The following is a 13,148-nucleotide window of genomic DNA, read 5'->3' on the forward strand; positions in this document are numbered from 1 at the left end:
AAGCTGGAAGAAGCCAGGAAAGATTCTGCCTTTGAGTCCTGCCAACCCTTTGATATGGGACTTCCAGCCTCCAGAATGGTGGAGAAACAGCAGAGAACATATTTCTGCTGTTTAATAAGCCCCTGGTTTGCAGTAATTTTTTATCCCAACCCTAGGAAACAAATACAACAGCTATACAAGTTCTGAGTTCTCAACACACCTAAGGGATGATTTTTAAAAAGTGATTGAAGAACAAAATAATAAAAGTTATCATAACATCACTCTAAGAGTATTCATTCTGATTTGACAAAAGCCTCTATCTAACAGGGATATTCAGCAATGCGACTGCCAGGTTAAAAATAGAAACGTAAGCATAGGCACCTGCCTGCTAATTTGTCAATATAATGAATGTAGGCATCCAGATAAATACAGAGAGGCTCAGAACTCTGTGTTTGCCTGGCGCTCGCCTCTGCAGGCATCTGTGGGTGGGTGGGCTGGCCTGGTAAGCAAGCACAGGAAATGGGGAGGGGATGCAAAAAGAAGGAGTCCTTGTACACGTGTCTTTTTTTTAATATCACTGTGAGAATCTCTGTGATAATGTTTTGTGGTCTCCTGGCTGAACCCTTTCCTCTCAGGTTTTCAGAGACTGTCCTCATGTATGGTGTGCTAGCCTTGCATGGCTCTGTTTGTTCTCCAAAGGGCAACCTTTCTTTTAAAAACAGCAACTTTCCAGGATAAAGACTTGCTTTTGTGCTTCAACCTTGTGGTCTCACCCTGAGAGACATCTGAAGGAAGGCAGCAGGGCTTGTTCTGGGAACAAAGAACCTAAGACCATGAACGTTGGGGCTGGAGACATCTCCTCTGACCACATGGGGTTGCTGACCTTGTGCTGTAGACCATTTGGGCTGATGTAACAGAGTGCCACAGACCACAAATATTTATATCTCATGGTTCTAGATGCTGTAAGTCCAAGCTTAAGGTGCCAGCAGATTCAGTTTTTGGTGAGAGCTTTCTCTCTGGTTCACAGATGACTGGTTTCTCTCTGGGTCCTCACATGGCAGACAGAGCTCTGGTCTCTCTCCCTCTTCTTGAAAGGACACTAATCTCATCATGGGGGTCCCATCCTCATGATTTCATCTAGACCTAATCACATCCCCAAGGCCTCACCTCCTAATACCATCACATTGGGGGTTAGGACTTCAACATACGAATTTGTGGGGTTGCAAGGAACACAACCATTCAGTCCATAGCACCCATTGTCTCATTAAGTGATAGGTTTAAACTTGAATCTAACAAGTATAGGGCAGGGACGATAGGTCTCAATATCTGAAATGTGCCCTTCTAGGAATATTCTTGAATGTATTGTATATACAATGACCACTGGATTTATAGGGGAGGTCAGTGAGTACACAGCAAGCTACACTGGGGCTGGATTCTGCCTTGCTCACACCAGGCAAGAGGTGCTGCAGGCCAACCCTGCAGCCTAGAAGCCTTGCTGTGAGGGATAGGATGTGGCTGGACCAGGTGGAAAGCTGGCTCAGTCTCCGTCCTCCCCAGGGATGTAAATGCGGATTCTTAGTAGACTGATGTTTCAGGACAAAACAAGGATAAATCTTGAACATGGCTTTTTAGCATGATAGAGGCTGGCCAAGGGAGAGGATTTTGGAGGTGGCTGACTCCCTCCCCCCAGCACTCTCGTGACCACACTATATCACAGATCAGTACCTACTTTTATGCTTGAGGTCCTCCTGTATGAGACACAGAAGTCCCATGATGAGCAGATAAGCCTGCTCAGAGAGTGGGTCAGCTGACCTCAGACAGAGAGAGAAAACACCATGAACCAGAAAATCAGTAGGCCAGGCAAAGAGAGGAGTGAATATGGCACTTACAAGTAGGTGACCATATAATTTATCCTCTGAATCATGATGCTATTGAGATTGGCAGGAGCACATTAATGATCATCCTTGGACAGTGTGTGTAAACTAGGACTGTCTGACATAAATCAGGATGTAAAGTCAGCCTATGCAGAAGAAATGAGGCGGGAGGCAGGAGAAAGGGGATGGGAGGGAGAGAACAAGAAAGGGAGAGAGAGAAGAGAGAAGAGAGGAGAGAAAGGGAGAATAGGAAAAAGGAGAAGCTAGTAAGAGTCAAAGAGAGACGCCCTGTGTGGGCACGTCTGGGTGGCATTCTACTAGTTGTTTACAAAGTGTTATCTTAACCTCTTTCCCAGACAAGCAAATTAGCATGTTAGAGAAATATATAATAATATAAGCCTCCACTTGCAACAGAGATTCAGAGCTCCCAAACAAATACAATTTCCTACGAATACCAAACAGAAGGGAAATGGAAAATCAAGAAGAGCAAAATACATTTCTCATTTGGTACTCACTACCTTCCCTTCAACACCTCTCTGCTTTCTGTTGGATCCTAGGCTCAAGGGCCAGCACTTATTTACATAGCTTTTAACACCTATATAGCAGAGAAAACATCAGGAGCCTATTGCATTTGCATTGAAAAAGTTGGGAATAAGAAGGAAAATGTGATGGGGTGCCTGAGTGGCTCAGTCGGTTAAGTGTCCGACTTCAGCTCAGGTCATGATCTCACGGTCCGTGGGTTCAAACCCTGCATCAGGCTCTGTGCTGACAGCTAGCTCAGAGCCTGGAGGCTGCTTCAGATTCTGTGTCTCCCTCTCTCTCTGGCCCTCCCCTGCTCATGCTGTCTTTCTCTCTCAGATATAAATAAAACATTAAAAATTTATAAAAATAAGAAGGAAAATGTGAAATCAGCAAGTGTACATGGAGGTAACTGTTTTGGAAATGTGCTACCACATGGACCATGCCAGGGCAATGCCCTGTTGCTGTTACTGGATCAGACACAGCTATGTGGGGGGTGTCAGCATTTCAGGTATATTCTTATGGAATGAGTGCTTGGCTAACTGAGCATGGGGAGGATGCTGAAAGAAGACAGGAGCTGGAAGTAGAAAAACCCATCAATGTACAAAGCCCCACTAGGGAAGGAGGGGATAGGAAGAAGTCAGGAGGAGAGGGTAAGGAGGGTACTCCCCAAGAGTCTCAGGCAGGAAAGCTGGGTCTGGACCTGTATGCAACTGTACACAGTGTCCACAAATGGGTTCTGAAGAGCAGAGCTGTTCCCTGATGCTCAGGCCAAACTATTTTGTATTTTAAAGTGCTCTCACAGACCCTCTTTCTTCCTATCAGAGCACTTGCTTCCATATGTCAAGGTTCATTCACTCATGTGAGTTGATGTCAGGCTCTCCTTGGGCCTGGAAGCCCCATGAAATCAGGGATCAGATGAAAACTGCATCTGTTTTACAGTATGATGATACCCCCAGGCCATAGCTAGCACAACGCCAGGTGCATGGGGTATTCCACAAATGTTTGTGTAATGGATCATGACATTATTTAGGACTCTTTCATTAATGATCTCACCCATAGCCATGCCTCCAACCACCACCCAGAGGCTGACAACACTCAACTCTTCATCTCTTCAATCTTATTCTCTCTTCCAGAATCGTGAATCAAAAAGTCTACTCCACATTTTCATGTGAAAATGTTAGAGCATATCAACTGCTCTTGACAGGTCCAAAACTGAATTTGTGAACCTCTCCCTCTCCAACCAGTTTTTCTTCAAATGTTCTTTATCTTAAGGAGTGGGACTCTTTACCTGAACCAGGGCTGCCACCTTCCTCTTTTTCATTCCTGTATCTCCTGTCCATCTGCAAAACCTTTCATTTATATCTCCTGAATTCTGTAGATAATAATCATTTCTACCCATAGATCATGATGGTTAAGAGTGCAGGCTGAGGAGGTGAGGTGACTGGGTTTGGAAACAGGCTACACTACTTACTAGCAATTTGTTTAACTACTCTGCACCTTGTTTCCTTATATACAAAATGGAGATAGTAGTATGTGCTTCATAGAGTTCTTTTGGGAAATCTGTAAGATAATACATATGGTGTCCTTTCAAAAGTGCTAGTTGCTATCATCACCACTATCACTCCCACCACAATTATCATCAATACAATCATCACCATCAACATATCATCACCATGATCATCATCATCATTACCTTCATGACTACACTCCTAATCTAAGTTATCATCCTCTCTCATATGGATCACTTCAATAGCCACCTAACATCTCCCTACAACCATTCTTGCCTTCTTCCAATATATTTTCCACTACGTAACTCAAGTGATCTTTTAAAAATGCAATTTCATGCCATTCGTATGTTTCAACTACTATATCAGTGGCTTCACACAAAAGATGAGATGAAACCAAAAATTTTTAGCATAGTTTAAATAGCCAACCTTGGATATCTCATAGCCTCAAACCTGCCATATACCTTCCCACTTCAGGACCTTCCAGGTTCTGTCTACCTGAACCAGGGCTGCCATTCTTGACTCCTCCCTCTTCTTCATTCTTGCATCTCCTACCTCTGCTGGTATATCTGTGCTGGAAATATGTTGTTCCCTCTTCCAATAACACTGTTCCCCTTGCCTTCTCCTCTTCCCTTCCCTTCACGATCAAAACCTCTCTGAAATATTGGTTATACTCACTGTCTCCACTCTCCCACCAACTTCATAATGGCTTCTGCCTCCATCTTTCCATTGAAATTACCCAGCAAAAGATAATGACATCTGTTACCAAAGCCAATGAACCTATTTTTAGCCTTTTCTGACTTGACCTTTCTGAGTGTCTGAAACTGCTAACCATTCTTTCCTCAAAGTTTCCTCTGCCTTTGTATCCCCTGCCTATTCTTTTGGTTCTTTTCATCTTTCTCTAGATAATTCTTCTTTTTCCTTCATCTAGCCCCTTTTCTCTATCAGCCTCATGGAAGTTGATTTCCCAGGATTTCCTAATTATAACTCTTCCTCATTTGTTCTACTCATTCACATCATATCCATTTCATAATGACTCCAAAATCCTTCTCTCTGGGTCCTTCCTTCCTCCTGAGCTCCAGGACCATGTGCCTCCATGGGGGTGTTTCATACACACTTCAAACACAACACATGTAAAGCTGAAATCTCAGAACACCCTTCCTGTCTCTATTGGTATCTCTATTGGTATCTCAATGAATGGCCCTGACACCTACTCAAGCAAAAGCTTGAGTCATTTTTGTCTCCTTCCTTTCTCTCCCTCCCTATATCCAGTTAATCATCAAATTATCTTAACTCTGCCTCCTTAGATGTATTCAGATGTGTTGACTTGTCTTTCCTCCAATGCCACTCCTTTAATTCAGGCCTTCATCATTTTCCACTTGCACTATGGCCACAGCTCCCTAATCCATCTCCTGTTCCCAGCCTTTCCTCTCTCCTGCCCTTTTTGTAGTGCTATAAGAGTTGAGGGAAAACATATCCCTAAATTATTTTCCAGAGAACTAGTAGTCCACCTTTTAAAAGAAAGATTTCTTAGGCAAATAAGAAATGGTTTAGTGAAGAAAACATCTCCTCTGTGGCCCTTTCTTAGTGATTTACCAGACATATCAGCATATTTAAGGTTCTGGGAAGTCCTGTCACAAAGAATCTATTTGGAATTGTTTAACCAAACATTTCCCAGACTTCTTTGACCATAAAATCCCTTCTCTTGGACATACTTCTTAATATCTTGCAGGACATTATATATGTTCGAAAACACCAATCTGATCATCTTACTTCTCTCTTTGAAAATAGGACAGAGAAGTAGATAAACATTAAAAGAAGACAATTTGAACTTTATTCGAAGAACAATTAAAAATCTTTGGACTCATGAGTGGGGGAAATGACCTAATACTCACTCAATCAGTAGCTTTCGATGATTGAGCTTCTATTAGGTGAAAGGTGCTTCTCATCTACCGTCTCAGTCCTTACAACACAGCTGAGGTGGACATAATCCCCAAGTGAGGACACTGAAGTCAGTTTGGTTAAGTAGTGGGCCTATGGTCATATAACCAATAAGGGTGCAGCAGTATCTGGCTCAGGGTCTAGTTGGCTTTAAAGCCATGGCCATTTGCAATATGCAGGTGCCTTGTGCCTGCAGGGCAGATTAGAAATAGGCAAATCTAAAGTTTAGAGATAAATTCCTAGAAAGCTATCACTTCTTTCTTTGTTCTTCTTTACCTTTGCTCTCACACCTAGATAATGCCTCGAGTACTAGCCATTCTTCTTAGGCTTGAGCCTCATTTTCTTTTCTACAGGCCCAGCTGTATTTTTTTTTTCCTTATGCTCTCAGCACATCATCAGCTCCAGGAAAGCTCCTTTCTTTCTTAAAAACTTTGTGTTTCTCCCTAGTGCCTGTCCAAGTCCAAATTTTTCAGCCTGACATTCTAGGCCCTCCCTTATCTGCCATCAACTTTTTCTTTCTGATCTTAACTTTGACACTTTTCTAAATATTACACATATTACCCCAACCAAACTACTCACTATTTAGCAACCTCCCTGCTTTTGTTCTTGCTGTTCCCTACCTTGGAAAGTACCTATCTTTCTGTGTCCCTTTTCACTGTAACTCTGTAGAGTTAGACCAATCAGATGCTTTCAGGTTTTCAGCATAAAGGGCAGGGAGGTTTCCCCCCTTCCAAACGCAGAAGGCAGGTTAACTTCTGAAAATTAAACTAGCAAAACCCACAGTGGATGACATCAGCCAACTGCAAAGATAATATACTCAAAGGAAGTCTCAAAAAGTAGATAGATAAGGAGATATGAAAACACCTCTCTGAAAGAAGGTATCCAGTGCTTACTCTCAGGACACGCTCTGCCTACATTTCTAAAACAATAAAATGAACAAATAAGGCACTTATCAAATCAATTTCAGGGAATAGAGAGAGTAACTGAACCATGATCAACTGTGCTAACTGGCCAAAGCAGTGACTCAATCAGTTACATTCTGCTCTGGTGTACTGAACCACAGATTGTTCTGTGATAGACAGAAGGTAGGTAAGGAGAAAGACATGGAGTGGCTGCTTCCAGCACCAACCAGAAGAGACACTCATTGAGTTTAGAGGATACTAACTTTTGGGACAGGAGAAGGATCGGGGATGAAGAGATTGAAAAGAGTTCATTCAGCTTTCTCAAAGCTGGTTAGTTTTCCCCAAAGTCCTGTGCTTCCTTGTTCAAATTGCAAACCCACCAAGGCACTTTTTGAAAACCAATTTGGCTTTCTTTTGCATCATTAGAGGGCATACACTGAGCAGTGAAAAGGGATATCCTCACTCTAGCTGTCTCATGGGGTTCTTGGGAGGATTCAATGAGAGAATGTGTGCTGAAGGATGGATCTAGGCTGTACACAGTAATTGTTCAATAAATGCATGTGTTTAAAATCAGTGTACTTTAAATCTGCCTTTGACGACAAGTTCTTATACATTTGCTTAAGGTGAACTTGCTTTCTGGTGTCTAGGTGCCTGGATGATGGTGGGCACCCACACCTGCAAAACAGGTTCCATGACCCTGGATGAGAATGAGCTGACTGAAGCCTTGTCTTAGAAAGGGACTGACAACCATCTACCTCATCTAGGGTGTCTCTAGTTCATTATTATCCTCCAATCTCCTTTCTCTAAGTGCTAAGCATATGTCTTTTACCATTTTTGTTCAATTTTAGAATGTGATCACTTGCTTATATCTCTAACCCTAATTCTATCAGAGTGTATACTCCTTGAGGGTAGAAGCTCTTATGTCCCTTGCAGGGCTTCAAATGTCATAAATCTTGGACAAGTTGATATGAGATGAATCGAAGATAAGGCAAATGATCTGGGGTTCAAATAAAATCTGTTGCCCCAGTTAAGTTGGTTGCAGAACCCCAGGGAGGGGACCTGGTGCTGCAGGCTGAGAACGTCTCTCCTGGTGTCCCCATTTGAGAGATGCTCAGCTGCCCAGGAAGGGGACAGACAGACAAGAGGCTGACAATTGGATAGAGCAGGTATCGCCTGCCACACTTACCTGGATCTCGGTCTGCACAGTGCATTTAACCAACTTGAAGTTCTTCCCAGTGTTGAAGCTGTTGCTATAGAAGCACACCTTGAGGATCCTCACGTCTTCCTTTTCCACATCTACTGGCACCACCACCATGGGCTCTGGAGGGCCTTCAGGCCGACGTAACGTGCCCACCTTCGCTCGGCTCAGGGGCTCGGACACCCCAGACATCCTCTCAGGCGGCAGCTAGGGCCGGCACATTGCAGGCCTGTGGAGACAGCAGAGGAACAGCCCCAAAATGAGTCTGAGTAGGCCCACATGCCTCATGCCCCAGGGACAGCACCCACCAAGTTCCAGGACTCAGCAAACCACACTTGCTCCCATTCTCAAAAACTCCCCTTAAAGGCATCCAGCTTTATTGACTGGGGGAAGCTAAAACACAAAGGAGCAATTTGTATTAACATCTGGGTATGAAACCCCAGGACCTCAAGCTCCCAGGCTGGGAGCTTTCTCTTCTAGAAGCCCCTCTCTCCATCCCATTTCTCCTCCCACACTGGCTCCTAGGCAAGAGGCCCACACTTTGCAAGCGCAGCTGCGCGAGGAGGCGGCTGCAGCATGGTTCCAAGGCACAGCTGAGCAGAAAAAGCAAAGAGCGAGACAGTAGAAAATAGCAGGAGAGAAACAGGGATAAGAGAAGAAGCAGAATTGGAGAATGGGTGGCCCGGAGGGAGCTGCAACGGAGAAGGCAGGGAAGGGCCCAGGTGGGGGGCCAGTCCATGAGCTTATGGCTTTGTCTGCCCCCACCCGCAGCTTCCAGCCCGAACTTTCTGGGCAGGAGGCCTCAGTCCCACAGGAAGTCATCATACAGCACACTGTTCATTGCACACAGGAGAATTCAAGAGGAATAGTGCTCCCACGGCCCAATTTGGGAGGTTCTCTGCCAGGTGGGAGAAGGCTGGGCTGGGCGCCCAGGCCCTTTTGTCAACCAAAAGCCCCATTTGGATGATAGTTTGGTCAACCCTTCTGTAGACTGTGAGAATCCCAGGAATCTTGAGCTCTCCCTGAGTCCCTGCAAAATGGCTCCTGTCCTTCTGATCCAACATAACCCTATAGGGTTTACTCCTCACTGCTCTAAAGAGGAAGCACCCCAAGGGAACAATGCAAGTTTTATCTGCAGGCTGGTGGTGTCAATCTTGGCTCCACATTAGGATCCTCTGGGAAGCTTTTAAGAAAGCCTAAATCTGGCCCTGTGCCCAGAGATGGCCACTGAGTTGGCCTGTAGGGAGAGGCCATATCATTTTTAAGTTTCTAAGGATTTTTCTAACATTTAGCCTGGAATGGGAGCCACCTTTTTAGACTAACGTTAGCTCTCATTCTGAATTCATTCTTACAGAAAAAAATGATCTCCCCTCTAACAAGACACTATGATTCTAGGGGGACATTTTTAGACCAGCAGTTGGGGCCAAAAGGATGGAGTTGATAACGTGAAAACACAAATGTGGAGGCAAGTATTTTAGAACCAGAACCAAAGTTATGATCACCTATACACACTGTACTGGACACTAGCAGGGAAGATGTTGACAGTCATTGGCTTCAAGGACTTGTTCCTTTTAAACAGCCAGTGTGTATTATGAGGGCACGAAGGAGATGCTGTGAGGATGAGGGAAGAGCAGGGCATGTCCCTTCCATCACGGGCAGCCAGACGATGGGCAGAGTGCCAGCCTGAGTTCTCAAGGGCAGCCAGAATGTGAGATAAGAAAGAAGGAGAAAAGAATATCTAGTCTACATTATTTTAGAGGCTAGTGTCTATATTCTAGAAGTATCCATGCCATTTTCCTTTTTAAAAAATGTTTACTTATTATTTTGTGAGAGAGAGGCAGAGAGAGAGAGAGAGAAAATGCGAGTGGGGGAGGGGCAGAGAGACAAGAGGACAGAGGATCCAAAGCTGTCAGCGCAGAGCCTGGTGCAGGGCTCGAAGTCTCAAACCATGAGAGCAGACCTGAGCCGAAGTCAGACACTTTATCGACTGGGCCACCCAGGTGCCCTGTGTCATTTTTCATTAAATGTCAACTGAACATGTCTTGTGAGCCAATACTCTGCTATGTACTGAGCATGAATCTCCATTTCCCCATGCTCTCAGGAAGGTGTCCAGAGGAAATAGCTTAAGAGGCTATCCCAGGAAGTGAGGAAGGGAAGACACCAAAGGAGGGTTGTCAATGGAGTTATCCATTGCAGTGCAGTCCTGCTGGGGACTTCGAGAGCCGGGACATGCTACAGACATGCTGTGGATTTGCTTCTTCTGGGGGGGGGGTGCGGGGGGTATTTATACACCTTCTCTTACAGTCATCATTCCCAGCATTGCCAGCCAGTTCTACACAAGGGCAGAGTGGACTTGGGAGCCAGAAAAAATCACAGGCACAAAGATACAGATGCTGGTAGGCAGAAGTAAGCAGAATACTGGAATTTTAAGACCCAAAGGGATATTAGATGGGACAATGACAGATTGCAATAGGATGTGAAGATGAGGGAAGGTGTGCTCCTAAAGAGCATATAGTCTAGTCATAGAGACAGGGATGTGCGCACACACACATACACATACACAACACAACGCAACACAACACACACAGAGCACTAGACCTACACCTAGCTGGTCCCAGATTCAGGAACTGCTGTGTCTATGGACCCACATAGGGTCCTGGGTATCTATTTCTATAGACTAGTTTTCAGGCAGGAGCTCCATGATGCAGTTTTATAAAACAGGTGTTGGGGTAGGAAGGAAGTGGAGTGGTACATGACATCTATCCCCGCAGACCGGATGGAAGCCAAAGGGCCTGTATTCCAAAGGCCATTTGGAAACCACAGGCATAATCAGTGCTGTCATGTTGGCCAGTGAGGACATGGACTCCGAGCTGAGGAGAAGGGCTATGCCCACAGCTGTAGGTCATACAACATGGCTTCTAGGCATCTACAATGAAGGAGGTGGGTTGCCGTTTAGGAAATGCCCCCTGGCCCAGACACCATTCTCATCCAAAGGGTACTGGTGCCAGTGAGCACACAGGAGATGCCCCAGGGACTCACTGAAACATGGGAGAAGAGTTTGAGAGAGAATAACAAGTAGAAATAGCATGTTAGTGAAATTCAAAAGACCTGGTGCAACGCAGGAACTCCCATTTTCACATATTCTGTGTGCCATTGGGCTGAAGTTAAGAGTGAGGCAGGTAAAACCTTTCTGACAGGCAGAACAAGGGGCAGAGATAGAGCAGGTGAGTTAGAAATCTTATTTGTGAGTTTGAGTCAGCTGTGCTGACAGCTCAGAACTTGGAGCCTACTTCAGATTCTGTGTCTCTGTCTTTCTGACCCTCCCCAACTTGTGCTCTGTCTCTTTCTCAAAGTTAATAAATAAACATTAAAAAAATTAAATGTATGCAGCTGCAGTCAGTCAATGAAATGTGGTGTTTTTAAATTGGAACAGCCAAGAGGGTGTAAGCATGTGATAAGGACATGGAGCAAAAGGAACTCTCATTCATTGTTGGTGCAAACTTTGGAAGACAGTTGGATGGTTTCTTACAAAACTAAACATATTCTTACCATACGATCCAGCAATAGTGCTCCTTAGTATTTACGCAAAGGAGTTGAAAACTTATGTCCACACAAAAACCTACACATGGATGTTTATAGCAGCTTTATTCATAACACCAAAACTCAGAAGCAACCAAGATGTCCTTCAGTAGGTGAATGGGTAAATAATCTGTGGTACATCCAGACGATGGAATATTATTCAGTGCTAAAAAGATAGGCTCTGTCAAGCCACAAAATGATGTGGGGGAAACTTAAGGGCATCTAACTGAAAGAAGCCAATCAGAAAAGGCTACACACTGTTTTTTCCAATTATATGACATTCTGCAAAAGGCAAAACTACAGACAGTAGAAAGATCAGTGGCTTCCAGGGGCTGGGGGGAAAGAAGAGATGAATAGGCTGAATACAGAGGATTTTTAAGGCACTGCAAGTACTCTGTGTGATATTATAATGATGGATATATATCATTATACATTTGTCCAAACTCATGGAGTGTATAACATCAAGAGTGAACCCTAGTATAAACTATGGATTCTGGGTGATAGTGACGTGAAGTCTGCTGTAGTAAATGTACCACTCTGGTAGGGGACATCCATAGCTGGGGAGGCTGTGCATGTGAGTGAGTGGGAGCATTTGGAAATCTCTGTCCCTTTGTCTCAATTTTGTTCTGACCATAAAACTGTGCCAAAAAAATAATAAAGTCTATTAATAAAAAAATGGAATGATGAGAAACTACAGCCAGATAGTTGACCCCTCACCCAGACTGACTGGGCAGCATCCAGCCCACTCAGGAGCCATCCCCCACCTCTGCCCTGAGCAAAGAGAAACATTCATAGTCTACATCTGACAGCACAGCCCACCCAGATGGATGCATTGGCCACCACCAACATGCCTAGAGGACCCTACATTCCTTTTTTCTCACCGCTTTCTCCCAACATCCATCTGCTGCCTTCCCATTTATCCTGGTTTCTTATTTTCATCAGTTTTTCCAGATCTTTAGTTTAGGAGCCATCATTTCTAGTGGTCAACATGGCTCCTGTTGAAATACTTTTGCAAAACCATTTCAGTCACTCAGTATCTACCTCCACCTTCAGCCAGAGCTAAGTCCTGCAGGTCTGCCTTTAATCCTTTGCAGCAGTATCCTTCAGCTATTTATTCCAAAAATGTGCTTTATACTTAAGCATCTCTTTGGAGATGGGCAAATATGAGTATGTGGCAAGCATACTTAAGCATCTCTTTGGAGATGGGCAAGTGGATGAGTATGTCCATTTCACAGATAAGAAAACATAAGATATTTTTAAGCCATATGGTCAAGGATTCCTGCTTGCTGTGTAGCAAACTTGGATCCCACAGCAGATCTGAATTCAAGTACAAAGTTTTTCCCACTTTCCCATCTGCCTCTGAAGAAGGTAGTATCTCTTGATACTACTGACGTTGGCACAAACTCCATGTGAGGAGTAATATGTTAACTTGGCATTGAATATCCCCAGTCTGTGAAGAATCCTGAGGTCCTCCAGCTTAGGGAGCATTGCCTCCCCAAGCCTGGACTCGGTTGTGAGAGTTCCCAGAAGGGACTCACATGTTTGGTCAAAAGACGTGGGCCCAGAAAGATGGGACCACATCTCCACTGACACATGGAAACTTCCTCAGGAGCACCCCCAAATCCCATCTGTCAGCTCTGATCTGCAT

General features: G+C 44.4%; 1 protein-coding gene across 2 annotated transcripts in view; it reads right to left on the bottom strand.

The window, feature by feature from the left end:
• Positions 1–13,148, bottom strand: part of PTK2B (protein tyrosine kinase 2 beta) — a 131,660-nt gene that overhangs the window by 58,083 nt on the left and 60,429 nt on the right. For both annotated transcript variants that reach the window (XM_039217356.1, XM_039217355.1), the window contains exon 2: positions 7,910–8,150. In XM_039217356.1, the coding sequence (XP_039073287.1) occupies positions 7,910–8,113 (204 nt within the window). In that variant the 5' untranslated portion in view covers positions 8,114–8,150. The remainder of the gene's footprint in view (positions 1–7,909; positions 8,151–13,148) is intronic.

Source organism: Hyaena hyaena, unplaced genomic scaffold (genome assembly GCF_003009895.1).
Source record: "Hyaena hyaena isolate Hyena2069 unplaced genomic scaffold, ASM300989v1 scaffold_682, whole genome shotgun sequence".
NCBI classification, from domain to species: domain Eukaryota; kingdom Metazoa; phylum Chordata; class Mammalia; order Carnivora; family Hyaenidae; genus Hyaena; species Hyaena hyaena.